General features: G+C 39.3%; 1 protein-coding gene across 1 annotated transcript; it reads left to right on the forward strand.

Moving 5' to 3' along the window:
* The first annotated feature begins 14,480 nt into the window (after positions 1 to 14,480).
* On the forward strand, positions 14,481 to 17,760 carry LOC129024736 (melanoma-associated antigen B10-like). Its single transcript, XM_054471930.2, has 2 exons — positions 14,481 to 14,609; positions 16,133 to 17,760. The coding sequence occupies exon 2, from the start codon at positions 16,182 to 16,184 to the stop codon at positions 17,226 to 17,228; it is 1,047 nt and encodes a 348-aa protein (XP_054327905.1). The 5' UTR covers positions 14,481 to 14,609; positions 16,133 to 16,181; the 3' UTR covers positions 17,229 to 17,760.
* Positions 17,761 to 21,292: the final 3,532 nt, after the last annotated feature.

Here is a 21,292-nt window from a genome sequence, read left to right on the forward strand (position 1 = left end):
GTGGAGTCCCTCTGTTAACCCACATCAGATTTTAAGTGCATGAGACAAAAGCTTTTGTTGTGCTAAGGCTTTCAGATTTTAGGCTTCTTCCATTAAATCCTCTTGCAGTACCGTATATGAACAATACACAGATACTATTTCTATTTTGTCTTATTGAAACATTTTAATTACAAAAATAATAGTGCATACATTCATGATGCAAAAAAAAAAATCTGACAATATGGCTAAATCACAACCCCTTTCCTTACTGCATTCCTCCAAAATTCAATTCCCCTCAGAAATAACCACAATTCAAATTCTTGTGCATATTATTTTAAAATATATTTTAGACTTTTCCTTAAATCGATATACTAGACAAAATACATTGTATGTTTTTAATGTACCTGGACAAAGATGTACATATTCTTTTGCCTCTTGCACTTGTCACTTAATGAAATAAATGCTGAATCATTCTGTGAGAGCACCTATAGATATGTCTCATTCTTTTAACTACTTCCTAGAATTCTAAAATGTGTATGTGTCATAATTGATTTAAAAATTCTCCTCCTGATGGACATGTAAGTTGTTTTCCATTTTTTGCTATGACTAATAAAATTGATATCAACATCACTGAACATAAGTTATTGGGCAAATGTGGGTGTTTTCTTGTAGGAAAGACATGGAAAACTGAGAATTGAATTAAAGTGGAAATAGTGTGATGATTGTAAGCTTTTATGAATATTGCTGAAATTCCATTCTGATAATGCTATACCAATTTATATTCTCGTGTATTAATGTATGTGAATATCTTATACTCTCACAGGAATTTTACTTGATCAATTTTAAATTTATTCATTCTTTTGGGTGAAAATACATTCTCACTGTTATTTTGTATTTCCGTGTTTTCTAATTATGGTAATCTAAAATTAATTCAACCCCCTATCTTTACAAAGCAGGGTTTCTGCAGTGATGTCTTCTGTACCAGGATACCTCTGGGCAAGCTTTAAAATTCTGAAATGTCAATGAAAATTTCCTTTTACTTTGAGAAGCACCACTTTGGTCAGAATGACTAAGTCCCAGGAAATGTCCAGAGAGGGCACTTTCAGTTAGTGAGAAACATCAGGAGGGAGAGAGAATAATTTCCAGAGTCCATGAGAAAGACCACATGCTAAACCAAGCTCAGGGAGCCTAGGGCAGACTGACAGTCAAGGATCTGTATGCAGAGTTCAGCATTTCGTTGAGAATGAATCAGAAAAAGAAAAGGTGTGGAATCTTGGAGGGTCCTGAACAACACACGCGAGCAGCTTGACGAATTTCTGAATCATTTTTACCCATCTGAAGTTGCAGAGTGATCTGAGTGGGAAGATCTATTGTAGAAAATCACCACAGGCACGCCTGATACCTTACCCTAACTTAGAATCTCCCCTACTCACTGTCAGGCAAAGTATAGCTAGTTCCCCTGTGTCACTGAATAACGTTCTTGATGGAAACTGGGAGAGCTTTTCACTATTCTGGTGGGCTGTACTTCTTTACCATTGTACTGCAGCTGTGAGCTGCCTTGATTCCTGCTGGAGAAGGGCATTTCTTCTCTTGTACACAGTACCCTTTCACCATTGAGGTTGGTGCTATGTGTATGGGAAAGACGGCAAATGATGACAGCTGAAATAGGCCAGGGAGTACCAGAATAATGGGAGAGTGTACGTGTAGCTGCAAGCAGTGGAAAATTGGAGGGGGAATTCCCTGAGGCTAAGTACCTCAGTGACTCTGCAAATAAAGGTTTCAATGTGGATATGTCTTGAGAAGAAGATCTCGATGCTCTCCCTACCTCTGACTGTCTCCCTTGGTTCCCGAGTTATTTGCTGCCACAGGGCAAATGTCCTGTGGCTCTGTTAAGTGGTCTGTGTTGCCACCAGATACTGCCTAGGGTAGGGGGCTGGCCCCAGGCACAAACATCTTGCAGGATGGGTGGGGAATTACTGCAGATGATGCAGTTCATTGTCAAATTGACTGGGGGTGATGGTGATATGTGTGTTCGCCAGTGCCCAGTTCTCCCACTCAGCCCCCTCTGCTTGAGGGCCTCCCATGGCTGACAGAGGGCAGAGTTCTGTGGAGTTGATTGAATTAAAATGTAAAAAACATCTGTACCAGGCATTCTCAACATTTTCAAAAGATCTGTAGTAAATTTTATTACCTTTTACTGAGAAGTGAAAGCACTGAGCCAGGGCATCAGCTTCAGGTCAGCAAAGGGAAGAATTCCAAGCCTCAGCGGAAATAAACATGAGGACCCTCAGGAAGGTCTGAGGGAACCACTTAACACTGGAACATACTGCCCCGCCCACAGGCCCCCTCCAAACCCCCCCATCCCTGCACCCCTGGGATCAGCCTCAGGAGCTCCAGGCATGATTGTTAGGTACAGGGGCCCCTTAACTAAACCCTGTTGCAGTTGGGGGTTGGGAGATGGCAATGATTAGAAAGAGGGAGTTAGCCTTTGTCTAAGCCTGGCTGATTCAATTCAGCAGAGAGAGCACAGCACTGTCCAGTAGTTCTTTCAAAACATGAGTACTGCAGGTACTTCCTTGTCTAGAATAGAGGAGGACAGCTTAGAGCACCACCCCTTCCATCAGCCCTGGGAGGCACTAAGCAGGAGACACAGGAAGTAATTTCTCTTTTCTTCCACCTTACCTCTGACACCTCAGGGCAGTGAAGGCTTTGATATGCGTGAGGAGGCATCAGGTCAGCAGATGGAGGAGTCCAGGTCCTGTTCTAGGCAAGATAAGTACTCTGAGTGAAGTTTGAGGGAACCACCCACCACAGATTGGAGGGACTCCTACAGAGTTCAACCCCTGATTTCAGCCCTGTTAGATCCCAGACAGGAATCATTTGATTTAGCACCTTCTGAATTCCCTCAGTGAGGATTCTGGGAGCTGAGAGTCAGCAGATGGAGGCGTCCAGGCTCTGCCACACGTTAAGGTAAGGATTCTGAGTAAGGTCCGAAGGAACTTCCCACATCAGAACAGCAAACTCCACAAAACTCTGCCCCTGCTGTCAGCAGTGGGAGGCCCCCAAGCAGAGGGGGCTGAGTGGGAGAACTGGGCACTGGTGAACACTAGTTAAATGTGCCACAAGTTGCAATATTCATGCAATGTTTAAACCCTTTCTTTAAAATAAAATTAAAATTGTTTTATATTTAGAGAAAAGTTGCAAAGATAAGACAGAGTTCTCTTACACTCATTATTCACTTTCCACTATTGTCATTGAGGGTGGACTATCCACACAAATTATTTGGAATTCTTTAGAAAAGATTTGCCAGGCGCGGTGGCTCACACCTGTAATCCCAGCACTTTGGGATGCTGAGGGGGGGTGGATCACGAGGTAAAGAGATCAAGACCATCCTGGCCAACATGGTGAAACCCTGTCTCTACTAAAAATACAAAAATCAGTTGGGCATGGTGGTGCACACCTCTAGTCCCAGCTACTCGGGAGGCTGAGACAGGAGAATCACTTGAACCCAGAAGGTGGAGGTTGCAGTGAGCCGAGATCGCACCACTGCACTTCAGCCTGACAACAGAGCAAGACTCCATCTCAAAAAAAAAAATTGCATATTCTCCTTGATTTACTTATTCAATCATTTATTTATATCAGTATGAACTTGTGGATATTTATCTTATACCCCAGGTTATAATCCAGTATTAGGTTACTTTATTAGATCAAAATGTTTCATTGGTGCTACAGTCTTACTTCTAAGCCTTCTTAGCAGCTAGATATTGGAAAAATTCTGTATACTAAAAGTATATGAACATAGATCTATAATTATTTCAATATTTATCCATCTGTACCTATATTAAGCTGAACATTACTCTTACTGGTGTTTCTAGCTCTATTCTAGTATCACATAATTCATTTTAGCCATCCCCTCTACTTACCTCCATAACAAAATTGGCTCCCACTGTCCAGCATCTGTATACATAATTATTTATATAGTCCTAGAATATTGATTTCAGATTGTTGGCCTTGTGAGAAACAAGTTTAATGTCTTTGTACAGTTCCTTTTTTTTCTTTAGTCTTACAGTCTCCACTCATTTCCAAAGTCACTTAGGTCAGCACTTCTTTTTCCCTATTATTTTCAGTGACATCATTTTATACACTTTTAATACAGCTAGATTCTTTTGTCGCAGTCTGCATTCCACGCTCGGATACCCAGATTTTTTAATTGGTTTTTATTTGTATACATTAATGTTCACTCTTCGTACTATAATGTTCCATGGGCTTTGAAAAATGCAATCCGTCTCATATCCATCATTACAGTATCATACAGAATAGTTTCACTATCATAAAAAATTCCCTGTACTTCATCTATTCAACCACTCCCCAAAATCCCCTGAAAGCTACTGAATCTGTTATTGTCCCTGTAGTTGTGTCTTTCCTAGAATGTCACATAAAGCTTACAACATGTAGTATTTTCAGATTGGCTCATTTCACTTATCAATATACATTTAAGATTCATCTATGTTATTGTATGGATTTATAGTTGATTGCTATTTATTGCTGAATGGTATTCTGTTGTATGCATGCACCACAGTTTATTTATTCACCTATTAAGGACATCTTGGGTTCTGGTAATTATGAATAATGCTGATATAAGCATTTTTGTGCAATTATTTGTGTTGACGTTAAGTTTTCACATGTTTGGTCAGCTGGACCATGTAAGACTATGTTTAACTTTATAAGAAGTTGCCAAACTGTTTCCAAAGTGGCTGTACCATTTTGCATCCCTACCATCATTGTGTGAAAGATCTAGCTGCATCCTCACCAGTAATTGATATTTTAGCCCTACTAATATGTGTGCACTAGTAAATAATTGTCTTAGTTTGTATTTCCTTAATGAAAAATTATGTTGTGCATCCTTTCATATGCCTGTTTGCCATAGAAAAATCTTCTTTTGTGAAATATGTTTTCATATATTTTACCTATTTAAAAAATAAGATTGTGTATCAGTATCCTAGGACAACTATAACAAACCGAGTGACTTACAACAAAATAAATCTATTCTCCCACAGATACAGAGGCCAGAAGTCTGAAATCAAGGTGTCAGAAATGTTGATTCTTTCTGGAGGCTCTCAGAAAGAATCCATTTAATGCCTTTCTCCTACCTTCTGATGGCTACCCAGCAATTCTTCACATTCCTGGCTTATCAACCCATCACTTCCATCTGTCTTTATGTTCATATAGCCTTCCCTTCTGTGTGTCTGTGTTTCAAATCTCCCTTGATCTTTCTTCTATGACACTTGTCATTGGATTTATGGTTCAACCTAAATCAAAAACTATGTCTTCTTGAGATACTTAACCTAATTACAGTTGCAAACTTTCCAAAGAAGGTCACATTCACAAGTTCCAGGAGTTAGGAGATAGACATATCCATTTGAAGTCACCATTCAACCCACCACTGGTTGCTTGTTTTATTATTTTTGAAGTTTTAGAGTTCTTTATGCATTCTGGATACCAATCATTTATCGGTTATGCGATTTGCAAATATTTTCTCCCAGTATTGTCTTTTTATTCCCTTAACAGTGTCTTTCACGGAGCAAAACTTTTTAACGTTTATAAAGTCCAACTTATCAGTGTTTTTTTATTTTATTAATTATGCTTTTGGCATTGTATATATTAATAAAACTCATTCCAAAACCCAAACTCATATAGATTTTCTCTTAATGTTTTCTTCTAGAAGTTTTATAGTTTTGCATTTTGTTTTAGGACTATAATCCATTTTGAGTTAATTTTTTGTGTAAGGTCTCAGTTTAGTGCCTAAGTTAATTTTTTTCCATGTGAATATCCAACTCTTCTGGCACTATTTGCTGAGAAAAAAATGATCATTTTCCATTTATTTGCCTTTGCACCTTTGTGAAAAATCAGTTTGCTGTATTTGTGTGAGCCTATTTCTGGGCATCCTATTCTCCATTCTATTTGTTCTTTCTTTCACTAACACTATACTGTCTTGATTACTATAGCTTTATATTAAGTCTTTAAATCACATAGTATGAGTCCTCAAACTTTGTTCTTAGTCAGTATTGCATTGGCTATTCTAAGATCTTTGTTATATCATATCAGAGTCAGTATGTTGCTGTCTACAAAAAACTTGCTGGGATTTTTATTGGAATTGCATTGAGTCTATAAATCAAGTTAGAAAGAATTGACATCTTAACAATAGTGAGTCTTCCATTCCAGGAACAGAAAATACTGCTCCGTTTATTTAAATCTCCCTTGATCAGTGTTTTGTAGTTTTCTGCATATGGATTCTGTACATATCTTATTAGACTTATACCTAAGTATTTCTGTGTGATTGTAAATATTTTTGCTTTTTAATTTCTGATTCCAATTCTTTATTGTTGGTAAATGGCAAAGTGATTATAATTACTTGTTTCAGAAAGGGTTTTTTTTAGATTATTTGGGTTTTCTACATAGACAATCATTTCCTCTGCAAAAAAGACAATTTTTATTTATCCTTCTCCTATATATATAATTTTTATTTACTTATTTTTCTCGTCTTGTACTAAATAGGGCTTCTATTATTATATTGAATAGGAATAATGAAAAATCAACCTCATCTGATTCCCAATCTTAGGTGGAAAATATTCATTTTCTCATCATTAGGTATGGTGTTAGTGATAAGTTCTCTTATATACCCTTTATCAAATTAAGGGAGTTCCCTTCTATTATTAATTTTTAGATGTGTTAAGTATAAATTGGTATTAAATTTTTCAAATTATTGTTTTGCATGTATTGATGTAATTACATCTGTTAATATGAATTACATTGATTGATTTACAAATATGGACTCAGTCTTGCATTCTGGGTATGAGCCCTTCTTGGTCATGATGTGTTTCATTCTTTTTACATATTTCTGTATTCTATTTGCTAATATTTTATGAAAGATATTTTTTATATTCATGAGTGATATTGGACGGTTGTTACTTTTCTAGTAATGTATTTATTTGGCTTTGGTATTAGAGTGATGATAGCCTCATAAAAAGAATTGAGAATTTTGTCTCTTGTATTTACTAGAAGATATTGTGGATTATTGGTGTTTTCTCTTCCTTAAATGTTTGGTAGAATTCATCCAAGCAAACCATCTGCACCTGGTGATTCTTTTTAAAGAAAGTTTTAAACTACTGATTAAATATCTCTAATAGATACAATACTGTTCAGGTTATTTATTTCAACTCATGTGAATTTGGGTAGTTTGTGTCTTTCAAGGGATTGACCCATTTCATCTAAGTTATCAAATATGTAAGCAGAGTTGTTTGTAGTATTCCATTAATATTTTTTCAATGTTTATAAGATCATTTATGAGTTGTGATGACCCCCTCTTATTCCTGATATTGGTAGTTTATGTCTTCTCTCTCTTTCTTGATCATCCTGGCTAGAAGTCAATAATTTATTTGGTTATTTTGATGATGTTATCGCTTTTCTCTATTGTTTTCTTGTTTTATTTATGCTCTGTATTTTTATTTCTTTTACTTCTGCTTCTTTTAAAAAATATCCACTTTCTTATATTTATTTTTCATTTGCTCCTCTTTTTATGGTTTCTTATGGTAGAAGCTTAGGTTATTTACTTTAGATATCTCTTCTTTTCTGATACATGAATTTGATCTTCTAAATTTCTCTAGAAAAACTACTTTAGCAGCAATCCACAAGATTTGGTTATTTGGATTTTCATTTTTATTTAGTTCAAAATATTTTTAGATTTCTTTTGAAACTTCTTTGACCTTTGGGTTGTAGAGAAGTGTGTTGTTTAATTTACAAATATTTGGGAACTTTCCAGCTATCTTTCTGTTATTGATTTGTGATATAATTATACTGTTATCTGAGAACACACTTTGTGCAATTTATATTTTTTTTTTAAAAATTGTTGCTGTGTATTTTATGGCCTAGAATGTGGTCTACTTGGTGGATGTCACAGGTGAGCTTGACAATAATGTGTACTCTGCTGCTGTTGGTTGGAATACTCTATCTTGTCAGTTAAGTCAAGCTGGTTATTAGTACTCTTCATGTCATCTATATCCTTGCTGATTTTCTGTCTGCTGTCTATAAATTACTGAAAATGTATTAAATATACTATAATACTGTATCTTTTTACTTCAATCAATTTTTGCTCCATGTATTTTGATGCTCTGTTAGATGCATACACATTTAGAGTTGGTGTGTCCTTTTGGGGAATAGATCCCTTTATCATTACATAATTTCCCTCTTTGTCCCTGATAATTTCCCTTGTTTTGAAATCTGTTTTGTCTAAAATTTGTGTAGCTATTTTAGCTTTTATTTGATTAGTGTTGTTATGGTATATCTGTCTCCATCCCTTTACTTTTTTTAAACTGACTTACTGTAAAATATATTTTATTGAATTTCAAAGTAGCATTCCTACATGATAATTTTTTTTAAAAGCTAAAATCAAGTTTTACAAGCATGCATTACAAGACAAACCATGAACAACTCTGGAACAGACATCAATTCCTACCACAGCCTATATGAATGTTTTCTTTTTTTGTTTTTTGTTTTGTTTTGTTTTGTTTGAGACGGAGTCTTGCTCTGTCGCCCAGGCTAGAGTGCAGTGGCGCGATCTCAGCTCACTGCAAGCTCCGCCTCCCGGGTTCACGCCATTCTCCTGCCTCAGCTTCCCGAGTAGCTGGGACTACAGGCGCCCGCCACCACGCCCGGCTAATTTTTTGTATTTTTAGTAGAGACAGGGTTTCACCGTGTTAGCCAGGATGGTCTCGATCTCCTGACCTCGTGATCCGCCCACCTTGGCCTCCCAAAGTGCTGGGATTACAGGCGTGAGCCACCATGCCCAGCCTTTTTTTTTTTTTTTGAGATGGAGTCTCGCTCTGTCCCCCAGGCTGAAGTGCAGTGGCGCAATCTCAGCTCACTGCAAGCTCCGCCTCCCGGGTTCACGCCATTCTCCTGCCTCAGCCTCCCTAGTAGCTGGGACTACAGGCGCCCACCACCAGGCCAGGCTAATTTTTTTTTGTATTTTTAGTAGAGACGGGGTTTCACCGTGTTAGCCAGAATGGTCTCGATCTCCTGACCTCGTGATCCACCCTCCTCGGCCTCCCAAAGTGCTGGGATTACAGGCGTGAGCCACTGCGCCCAGCCATGTTTTTCTATTTATTACAGTCATACAGTAACAGTAGCAACACAATGATCACAGAATAAAATCATAAATGTCATAAGTGAGTTCTGACTAGACTCTGACAAGTCTCATTCTTTTCTTGACAGCCGGATAAGCAACAGAACTTAATTGCTTAATCAAAAAACGTTAAAGATCTTTATGTAGCTGGAAATGACTACAATTGAAGACCCATTTCTAGCTACCTACCATATTTGCCTAGCAAGTTAATTTCAACATCAAAGAAAGTCATCTGGCTGGCTGTACCATGCATTGGCTAACGGGACAAGTTTGCTGTGTTTTATGTTCAGCTTGATATATTTCCTGGCTTGTCCTTTTCTTCCCTGCACCTTGGTCTTGAACATTCTGAGACTCAGTCAGCTGAGAATAAAGGGAACCTACCAGCCAGTTGAGAGGTATGTTGTTAACAACATAATCTATCACATCATCTCAAAACTCCTTCCTTTTCTGCAGGTGACCCTTTTTTGAAGTGAGGAGGTCATTGGACACTTTCTTGAAGGAGACAGCATTGTGGAACATTAAATAGATGTCACTAGTCATCACCTCTAAATTGTTGGCCTGATCTTGGGTGTTCTAAGGTAACCCTTGAATGTTGGACAAGGAAGGTGTGGCAGATGATCTGGAGCTGTTAGCTTGTGGGCAATAACCATTGTATAGGGACTCTGTGCTAAAAATAAGACAAGGAATTAGTGAATCAAATGTGTTTTAGTTCAATTATAGTACAAGTTTAGTTCAAATACTGTAAGCTGGCTATTTGCCCACCATATATGTGGATTTTCTTTCCTTTTTAGAAACTGATACATTTTACATTTAGAGCAGTTTTAGGTTTACAGAAAAACTGAGCCAGAAATATCATTTCCATTTATTTACCCCTTCCCCTGTCACACACAGTTTTTCCTATTATTGACATCTTGCATTAGTGTGGCACATTTGATACAATTAATTAATGAATATTGATAGATTATTATTAACTAAAGTCCATAATTTACATTAGGATCCGTTATTTGTGTTGTACAGTCCTACAGGTTTTGCCAAATGCATAATGTCATGTATCCACCATTAAAGTATCATACAGAATAGTTTCACTGCCCTAAAAATCCCTTACCCCTTTTCTTTTAACCTGAGTGTTAATATACAAAGTAGATTTATCAGCAGCATATGGTTGAATCTTTTATATTTTTGTATTCAATCTGACAAATTTTTCCTTTTAGCTATTGTGTTTAGAGCATTCACATTTAAAGTGATTATTAATATAGTTGTATTAAAAGGGTCTCACTCTGTCGCCCAAGCTGGAGTGCAGTGACGTGATCTTGGCCCACTTCAACCTCTGCTTCCTGGACTCAAGCGATTCTCCTGCCTCAGCCCCCCAAGTAGCTGGGACTACAGGTGCAAACTACCACTCCCAGCTAATTTTTCTATTTTTTGTAAAGATGGGGTTTCACCATGTTGCCCAGGCTGGTCTCAAACTCCTGAGGTCAAGTGATCTGCCTGCCTCAGCCTTCCAAAGTGTTAGGATTACAGGCGTGAGCCACCACACCCAGTCTTAAAATCTGTTCTTTTATAACTGTTTTCTATCTGTTGCATTTTTTTTCTATCTGCTTTTTTTTTTTTTTTTGCATTGTCTGGTTATACTTCAGCATTTTATATGATTTTATTTAATCTCTTCTCCTGATAAATACTTCATACTTAAAATTTTTTCAGTGGTTTTCCTAGGGTTTACAATATACGTTTTTAAATAATTTAAGCCCACATTCAAATAACACTACACTGTTTAACATGTAGTATACCTTCCTTATAACAGTATGTTTCCAGTTTCTCCCTCCATCCCTTGTAACACTGTTGTCATTCATTTTACTTATCCATATGCTATAATCAACCCATACATTGTTACTATTAATGCTTTAAAGAAATAATTTTTAAAGCTAAGAATGACAAAAAATAAATATTTCATTTTACCCCCATTTATTCCTTCTCTGATGCTCATTTATGTTCATCCCCATTTCTGACCTATATCAGTTTCCTTCTGCATGATGAAGTTAACATCTTGCAGAGCAGGTATGCTGGCAATGAATTGCTCCCGTTTTTGTCTGTCTGAGAAAGTCTTTACTTTTTCTTCTCCTTTGAAAGATAATTATGTTAGATATAGAATTCTTGGTTTGAACTTTTATTTCTTTTAACACTTTAAGGATTTCATGTTTTTCTATTCTTGCTTGCCTGGTTTCTGATGAGAATTTTGCTATAATTTTAATCTTTCTTTTCTGTAGGAAAGTAATTCCAGTCCACTTTCTTCATAATTTTTTTCTGTCTTTTTTTCCTGCAGTTAAAATTCGATATCCTAGGTATAATCTGTTAGAGTTGCTCTTTATCTTGCTTGGTGTTCTCTGAGTTGACTGGGTCGTCTATGCTTTGTTGTCTGTCACTAATGATAGAAAATCCTTCGACACTATCATGACAAGTATTTTTTTCTGCCCCATTCTTTCTTTATTTTCCTTCTGACATTCTAATTACCTGTATTTATACCTTTTTATATTATCCCATGGTTCTTGGATATCCTGTTAATTTTTAATTCTTTTTATTCCCCTTTCTGTTTCATTTGGTGAGGTTTTTACTAACCTATTTTCAAGTTTAGTAATTATTTCTTCAGTTGTGTCATGTTAACTAATAAGCCTGTCAATAGCATTGTGCATTTCTCTTACTGTGTTTTTGATTGCTAGCATTTAGTTTTGATTCTTTCCTATAGTCTCCATCTCTCTGCCAACACAATCCCCGTTTGGTCTTGCATGTTATCTGTTTTTTCAATTAGAGCCCTTAAAATTCTAATCATACCTATTTAAGTTTACTTGTTTGATAATTTAAACATCTATATCATGTTTAAGTCTGGTTCTGATACCTGCTTTGTCTCTTTAGATTGTTTTCTTTCTTGCTTTTTGGTATGCTTTATAATTTTTTGTTGAAAGCCAGACATATGTCAGTGTTAGGTACTAGGGAACATATGCTTTTAGTGTGATGACTGATATTAACATGGTTAGGAGTTGGCTTGTGTTTAATGTTTGTTATAGTATAGGTAGTAGAGGCTTCACATTCCTCTAGTGTCTTTGATTTTTTTATCCTCTCTTTGGTTTAGGGTTTCTCTTTGTATTGGTCCTCAGAGAGCAGCTGTGTTTTGCAGACCTTTCAGCTGTAATCCACTGTTACTGTACTAGAGGCTTGTTTTTGTGGTGGTAGGATGTGGGAAAAAGAAAGTGTCCTATAATTTTTTAAAAAAATAAATCTTAGTATTTTAGTAATCCTGCTTTTAGGGAGAATGATCACAAATATTTCTGTCCCTCCTCCAAGAGTATTAACACCCCACCCACCCACTCCAGCCCTTTGCTTCCTTACCTGGTTGCATCATTACCAACCTATTTTTTTTTATCTTCATCACATGTTGACTATGTTATTTTTTTATTACACAAGACAGGAAGGCTGAAAGGAGCTACAGTGGGGTGGAAATTAATTCCCTTAGGTGGGATAAGGTTTCTGTGTTAGTCTGGAGAGTAGACCTCTGTAATATGGAGGGATCTGGAAAGATTATATAATGGTTATTCTTCTCCTTCCCCCTGCCAGAACCACCAGGGGATTTCTCTCAGGTCTTCATTGTGAGAACCTAGTGGAGTTCCTGGAGGGAAAGGCTGCATTAGTGTGGTCCCTTCTGTGATAGCAACCCCTAGGTGTATTTTTGCAATCTCACACTAGTCTGCATTCAGCCTATAGCAATTTGTCAATATTACTAATGAACTAATTGGTTCCACTGTTATGGCTTTCAGTAGCTTCTGCTCCAGGTAAGCAAATAACTGTAATTATTTGAATGTGCCTGTCTCTTCAGATTTCAGGGTAGCAAGTTGCTCTGTGACTTCTTTGACCTCAGTTCTCTGTTGGGTCCAAGGAAAGTCACTGGTTTTCAATTTTTCCAGCTATTTCTTGTTGTAAAGATAAAAAAGATAACTCCTAAGCCCTTTGTATGTTGGTGCTAAAACCAGAAGTCCTTAAACCTTTTATTTTGATATTATTTTACACTAGTGGAAATTGCAACCATAGTACAGATAGTTACTATGCACCTTTCTCCCACCTTCCTCTGACGATACCAACTTAAGTAATAATAGTCCGATTATGAAAACACAGAAAATGACATTGGTATAATATGATTAACTAATCTAAAGTCTAACTTGGATTTAAACATTTTTAGCATGTAATCATTGCTTTTGTTGTTTTGTTTCATGTTCTTTTCTTTGGTGTATAGTTTTATTGAATACAAAGACTAAATAAGGACACCCCAAGAATAGATCGCATGAGCCAGTTTCACTCACACAGAGGCATCTATCCTAAATAAATTCATAACATATTTAATGTAAGAGTGAATAAGTAGGCTGTGTCCAAGAAATGCAAAAATGATATAACATTAGGAAAAAATGGTTGATTGGGATTTATCTACATTGATAGATTAGAGGAGAATGGCATTTGATCATTTCCTGGGGTACAGAAAAAGCCTTTGGAAAAAAATATTTAACACTGTTTCATGGTATTAAAAAAAAAGCAAAATAACATTAGAATAGGATTTCCATTTCCTAAAATCTACAGAAAACTTACAGAAAGCTGAAATGTTAAAAGCATCCCCATTAAAATGAGGACCAAGACACAATGTATGGTAGCATCTCTAGTGTTTTAAAGTGAGCTGAAATACATTACCAGAGCAAAAAAAATATTAAAATAAAAGGTATGAATATTGAAAGGACAGAGATAATAAATGGTGACAATATGCTCTTCTAATTAGAAAATCCACAGGAACCAGTGCACAAAATACTCAACAAATAACAGACTTCAGAAAGCTGTTGTATATATCACTATGGCAAACTCAGGAGCCTTGACATACAAAATCAATAAGTAATAAGAACAAATAATTGAAAATATCTCAACTATAATAGCAGCAAATATCCAAATTTGCCTAAAAAGAAACCTAACAAAAATGCACACAGTCTTTTTGGAGGCAACTATAAATATCCCAAATAAATAGATCAGTGCCCTGTGTTTACTTATGGGGAAAAGAATATTATAAAGATGCCAATCCTCCTTAAATTATTTACATTTACTGCCAGCTGTGGACTGAATTGTATCCTCCTCAAAATTCATATGTTGAAGCCCCTAATGCCCAATGTGACATTATTTGGAAATAGGACCTTTAGGGAGATAATTAAGTTTAAATGAGGTCGCAAGGGTGGGGCCCTAATCCAAAAAGACTGGTTTTTAAGAAAAGGCAGAGAAACCAAAGTTCTCTTTTTGCAAGGACATAGAGAAGAATCCATGTGAGGACACAGCAAGAAGACAGCTGTCTGCTATCCAAGAAGAGAATCCACAGCAGAAACCAACCCTGAGGACACCTTAATCTTGGACTTCTAACCTCCAGAACCTGGAGGTAAATAAATTTCTAGGTTAAAAAAAATTATGTTGCTTAAGCCACGCACTCTGTTATTTTGTCATGGCAACCTGAGCAGACCAATGCACTACCTTACATGTAGCATTCAAGATGGCAACCAGAATTTGGCTAGTATTTTCCAAAATCAACCCTGGAGAAACTATAGAAAGAATGAGAGAACAGTATCAACAACAGCAAAGAAGCAAAAATGAGAAATTCCCGAGGGACAAGAAGTCTGGGTTGAACCATTACTTATGTGTGGGAAACAGGTGGGGGCATACCCTCAAGTGGAAACAGGGTCCGTAGGCGGAAATAGAAGCAGATGACAGAATTAGTTGGAGGAAAGATTTTGAAGTTTGGCCCTTGCTTCTTCCCAATGTGCCTTGAGACAATGAATTTATACTGCTTTACTGAATAATACAATCTGAGATGGCACCTCAGACCCTGTGTGTCAGTACCATATGGTAATATCACGACAGCACAAAAGTTTGAGTTGGCTGAAACAGCATGATTCTAGAAGCTGTGCTTAATAACCACCCAAAACTGGGATGCTGTTTCTTGGTGCAGCTTCCCCGTATGTATCTAGCCTGGGACTTTGACCCATTCTCAAGGTTTTCGGTATGGAAACGACCCAGAGCTTTCAGGGAGTAGATATTTCCCACAAAGCCTTTAATGAAAAAGCTGGGAGAACTCCCTACTCTTCCCCTCCCCCAACACCCAGGGTGGAAATCTGATAGGACAACCTACCCCAGAAGCAAGGAGCCCAGCTAGTGCTGAGCCCCAGCCCTGCTTTCACTCCTGGGAGGTCCAGGGCAGAGCTATCAGCATGAGATACCCTCTGACTTCCACCTCAAGGGTCTCAGGAAGATGAGACCCATAGTCTGAGGAAGCCAGCCTAGGCTCTTCAGAGGAGAGAGGTGATTTGGAGGAAGAAACGCCCTCCACTTCCTCCCCTCCTCTTTATAGTGTTAATCTCCAGAGCTCTCCTAGTACTGGGCCAAGTTGCAAATCTCCCCTGGGCATGAGGAATGACTCGGAACCGGAATCCACTCCGCCCTGACCCCACCCCTCCAAGCTAAGTGGCTCCAGGCATGGCTATTAGGGCCAACGCACTCTCATTTCTGCTTTGGGGTCTCAGGAAGTGAAGACTTTGATCTGAAGCTGGTGGATTCCGGTAAGCAAAGGGAGAAATCCCAGTCCAGGAAATCTCAACCTCACAACAGAGGGTGGTCACACAGATGTCAGACCCCTGCAGTCTACCCTGGGAGGCCCCAGGCAGGGCTTTCAAGCTGAAGAGCCACTTCTTTGCCACCGGGGATCTTAGGGAGGTGGGAGCCTTGGTCTAATGGGGGTGGGGCTGAAAATCCTAATAATCTAGGATAGAGGTGCAGTCCCATAGAATCCTTTTCTTGTTATTGGCTCTGGCAGGCCCTAGTAGGAGCCTGTAGAGGTGGTTTTGGTTAAAACCCACCTGGTCTCTCCCTGCTGAAGGTGTACACACCATCTCATTCTCCCTCTTCCAGGTGCGTGAATTACTTGCTCTCTTGCCTATACTTCCTGCCCAGAGTAATCATGCCTCGGGGTCAGAAAAGTAAGCTGCGTACCCGTGACAGACGCCACCAGGCTCGAAGTGAGACCCAGGATATCTGCGGTGTTCAGGCCACTGCAGCCGGGGAAGAAAGGCCCTCCACTTCCTCCTCTCCTCTTTATGGTGTTAATCTCCAGAGCTCCCCTGGTGCTGGGCCAAGTAGCAAATCTCCAGGCCCTCAGAGAGCCCCATCCACTACTAGTACTTCTGCAAGTGTTTCACGCACAAAATTTGATGAAGGGGCCAAGAGCCAAGATGAGGAAAAACCAAGCACCTCCCAGGCACCACCCACCGCTGATCTTTTGAGCACAACCCCTCTAGACCAGAAGGCAATGTTGGTGCAGTTCCTGCTGCGCAAGTACAACATGAAGGAGCCCATAACAAAGCATAACATGCTAAAGTATGTCATCAAAAAGGACAAGGCACACTTCCATGAGATCCTCAAGAAAGCCTCTGAGCTCATGGTGCTGGCTTTTGGCATTGATGTGAAGGAAGTCCATCCAACCAGGCACTACTATGTCCTTATCAGCAAATTGAATCGCACCTGTGAGGCAAGGCTGAGTGGTGAGGAGATCATGCCCAAGACTGGCCTCCTGATGACTATCCTGTGTGTGATCTTTATGAAGGGCAACTGTGCCACTGAGGAAGATATCTTGCAGGTGCTTAATGTAATGGGGATAGATGCCAGAAAGAACCACCCTTTCTATGGGGAGCCCAAGAAGCTCATCACCCAAAATTTCATAAAGGAAAGATACCTGGAGCGCCGGCAGGTACTCAACAGTGATCCTGTGCGGTATGAATTTCTCTGGGGTCCCAGAGCCCATGCAGAAACCAGTAAGATGAGAGTCCTTGAGTTTTTGGCCAAGATCCATGATACTGTCCCCAGTTCCCTTCCATCTTTGTATGAAGAAGCTTTGCTAGATGAAGAAGAGAGAGTCCGAGGCAGATTTGCAGCTATGCTTCCTACTAGTGCCAGGGCCAATGCACGTTCCAGGGTCAATTCCAGCAGCTTCACCCCTAGAGAAGTCTGAAGCACTTTCCTCACTTTGAAGAGAACACTCAATCTTTTAAGTAGTGGGGGACCCTGGAGGTGTTAGAGGGAACATAGTACGTATTATATCTGTATTCCTGTTCTACATGAGTAACTTGTACACTTATCTTTTGTTTTCGTTGAAAGTTTTCAAATGTTATTTATTTTATAAAAAGGTTAATTAGCTTTAGAATCTAGCTGTATGAATAATATTGGTTAGATATTTAATGTTGTTTATGACACTTTAGAGTTAAGAGGCTTTTTTTAATCTGTTAAAACAAATTGAGAAACCTTTCATCTTATTTAGTGATCTGGAACAAGAAAACATGACACCGAAATAGGCATTTCCTTATAAATGTGAAATAATCAGCAGTAAAATAGTTAAGATTAAGAAATAGAGAAAAAAGTAAAAGACGGTAAACTTTTGTATTTCCTGATTTCTTCTATTCTGTTGTTCTGTAAAATAAAAGTTAAATACCTGAATTTGCTTTGCTTATTCAAGAATGTAGAAAGCATTAAAGAGTTAATACATTTGACCTCTTGTTCACTAGCTTTTTTATTCCTCAAACATTAAGCTCCATGGCAGTACCAGGGATGGTAAGAAAAAGAAGTCCTCCTGTAATCCTAGCACTTTGGGAGGCCGAGGCCGGCGGATCACGAGGTCAGGAGTTCAAGACCATCCTGACTAACACGGTGAAACCCCGTCTCTACTAAAAATACAAAAAAATTAGCCAGGCGTGGTGGTGGGCGCCTGTAGTCCCAGCTACTTCGGAGGCTGAGGCAGGAGAATGGCGTCAACCCGGGAGGCGGAGCTTGCAGTGAGTGGAGATCGCACCACTGCACTCCAGCCTGGGTGACAGAGCGAGACTCCGTCTCAAAAAAAAAAAAAAAAGAAAAGAAAAAGAAGTCCAAGCCACTGTCCTTAAAATTTTAGAGTCAGTAGCAGCTATTCTCTAAGGAAGACGGTGAGATACTGTGTAAGACATAAAAGACAAGTGAAAAAAATGTATGGTGGAGGGGGCTGGAAAAGGGGAGGTCCAGAGGAGAGTAGTCAAGTGTAAATGCCCTGAGGCAAGGCAATTTGGGACTTTGGAAGACCTCAAGTCCCTCAAGGGGAGATCATTTTAAGTTAAGCTGGGTGGCGGATCAGAGGAGGGTATGGGAGTGGCGAGAGGGGCAGGATCCTTGGTGGTGTGTCTCAGAGTTAAGAGATAGTCTGGAATGGAGAACTGCCTTTAGCTTTTGGCTTTTAGCAGTTCTCCATCTAGTGCAGGGATGGAAAATGCCCTGTGCTGTTGTCCCAGTGCAAAAACTAGGTGTTCTACGTGTTTCATCTCCAGCCAGTTTCTGAGAAATAAGGGTGATACCCTCAAGGGAGGTGGGATGTCCAGAGGCCATTGTGTTGGCACTTTTTGCCTTGGGTTGGGGAGTACATTTGAAGAGCATTTTAACTAGGTTAATTTCAGTATAATTTGGAAAATTAAGGGAGGGCTGTATTTTGATAGGGGTTAAATGAATAAAAATAGGGGTGGTTTGGATCAAAGGGCAAGTGGGTGGGAGGGAAAGAGTTGGATTTTGACACACATTCCGGAAACATTGAGTTGCATCCACATGGGGAGGATTCCCCAACATCCAAATTAAATATACCTTGCAAGGAGGAAGACTTACTGAAGTTTTTTTTTTCTTTCTTTCTTGCTAGAAGGAATTTCTGGCTAATTTGGTGTTCTGTGTCCTACAGCACTGCATATTCATGGACATTTATTTCTCGTGGATTAAAAAACAAAACCAAAACCAAAAATATCCCAGTTGAAAGGGTGGTATCACCTAGCGTAAAAACAAAATCATAGTAATAAATGTCACTTTTTAATGTCTCAATGCACACCAGTCACTGTACCAGGTGCTTTACATACATCACACACAGTCCAATAGTCCTAAGGGATGGGGCTTATCAAATCCACTGCACCAATGAAGAACTCAATGCTCATAGAATTGGGTAATGTGTCTACTTCACACAGCTAGTAAGTGACAGGATGGGACTAGACTCCTGGTCTGAATTCCTCTAGAGCTCACACTGTTCCACTCCTCCCAGCCTGAGGCAGATCTTGGGTCTACTAATTCATTTCTCTTCTCAGTACTCCAAGATGTCTCTCAGACAATCAAAATAAAGATCTTATGGCGGAAGCACTAAAAGCAGGCCTGAAAAAAAAGTAAGGCGAGAATGAGACTCAGACACAATCTGGGACTGTCTGTGGGGTTCATTGGCCTGGAGTCCTCCCTCCCTTGGCCCCAGATTCTTCCAGAGCTGACGCTGCCCTGGTCCCTTCACATGGGTTCACTCCAGCACTTTCTCACATTACCGTGCCCTTCCCCTGGGTCTTCCCCAGTGTGCCCACCTGTCCAAAATGGAACTGACCTGCTGGTCAGCTGCACTGCATCCTTCTCTGGAGCCCACACCTGCTCCTAGAGGAGCACACAGCCCAGACTCACCTGCCTTCTCCAAGACTTAATTGACATTCCAACTGCCTATAAGTCCTGCCCCTTACTCTGCCTGGAATTTATTCCTTCCGGTGGGTTTTTGGTCTCTCTGACTTCAAGAATGAAGCCGCGGACCCTTGCCGTGAGTTACACTTCTTAAAGATGGTGTGTCCGGAGTTTCTTCCTTCTGGTGGGTTCGTGTGGTCTTGCTGACTTCAGGAGTGAAACTGCAGGCCTTCACAGTGAGTGTTACAGCTCTTAAAGGTGGTGCCCCTGGAGTTGTTTGTTCCTCCTGGCGGGTTCGTGGTCTTGCTGACTTCAGGAGTGAAGCCACAGACCTCCGTAGTGAGTGTTACAGCTCATAAACGTAGTGTGGACCCAAAGAGTAAGCAGCAGCAAGATTTATTGTGAAGAGCAAAGAACAAAGCTACCACAGCACGGAAGGGGACACAACTGAGGTGCTGCTGCTGGCTGGGGTGGCCAGCTTTTATTCCCTTATTTGGTTCCTCCCACATCCTGCCTGATTGGTCCATTTTACAGAGCGCTGATTGGTCCATTTTACAGAGTGCTGATTGGCCTGTTTTTACAGAGTGCTGATTGGTGCATTTACAACCCTTTAGCTAGACACAGAGCGCTCATTGGTGCATTTTTACTGAGTGCTGATTGGTGCACTTACAAACCTTTTGCTAGACACAGAGCGCTGACTGGTGTGTTTACAATCCTTTAGCTAGACAGAAAAGTTCTCCAAGTCCCCACCAGACCCAGAAACCTGGCCGGCTTCACCTCTCATAAGTGTGGACCCCCTTGACAGAAGCAGCCCCTTTCTTGTATTATAACTGTTCACTTAAAGCAGTGAAGCTTAGACACCTCTTCATCTCACTACATGCATCCACCACACTCAAAGCATTTTCAAATCTGCTAGACGGGAGAGTCTGGTTTGGCACAGAATCTATTGGTTCTTGCTTTATAACCCGGAGGCTAGAGAGAAGATTTTGGAAACCATCCTGAGGTTTGAGGTCGAATTTTAATGGGGTTAATTATTTGAGACTGGCCTCTGAACACATACACTAGTTAGTAAACTTACCTAGGTAGTCTAAAATCAAAGCCTCCTCCACAGGCAGTCAGTGAGGAAAGACCACTGGAATCAGTGTGTAAGCAAACATCTACTGTGGCTAAATCCCTAAAAACCCAGGAGTCTTTCTAGGTGATTAGAAAATGGTTCCATGGCAGATGTGGTAGCTTTGATAAGAAAAGAAGAAATAATTCAGCATTCTTCCACTGCCCCTTGTCTTTCTGTTTACTCCTAAGGAAAATTTTGGTTTTAAGTAATAGTGCAGATATTCTCACTGTCCCAAAATTCTAACAATATGCATAAATCACAATTCCCCTTAGTACATTTCATCAAAATTCATACCTCTCCTCAGAAGTAATCACAATTAATAATATTTGCTGTTTTAAAATGTATTCTAGGCTTTTCCTTCCATAATGTGCTATAAAAAGTACATTGTGAGTTTTTAACATACAACATACATGGATAACAGTGTACATATTGTTTTTCCCTCTTGCCATTGTCACTGAATGAAATGAATG

This window comes from Pongo pygmaeus, chromosome X, assembly GCF_028885625.2.
Source record: "Pongo pygmaeus isolate AG05252 chromosome X, NHGRI_mPonPyg2-v2.0_pri, whole genome shotgun sequence".
NCBI classification, from domain to species: domain Eukaryota; kingdom Metazoa; phylum Chordata; class Mammalia; order Primates; family Hominidae; genus Pongo; species Pongo pygmaeus.

Excerpts from the sequence above, each read along its gene's own strand:
- LOC129024736 (XM_054471930.2), top strand. The coding sequence starts at position 16,182 with ATGCCTCGGGGTCAGAAAAGTAAGCTGCGTACCCGTGACAGACGCCAC.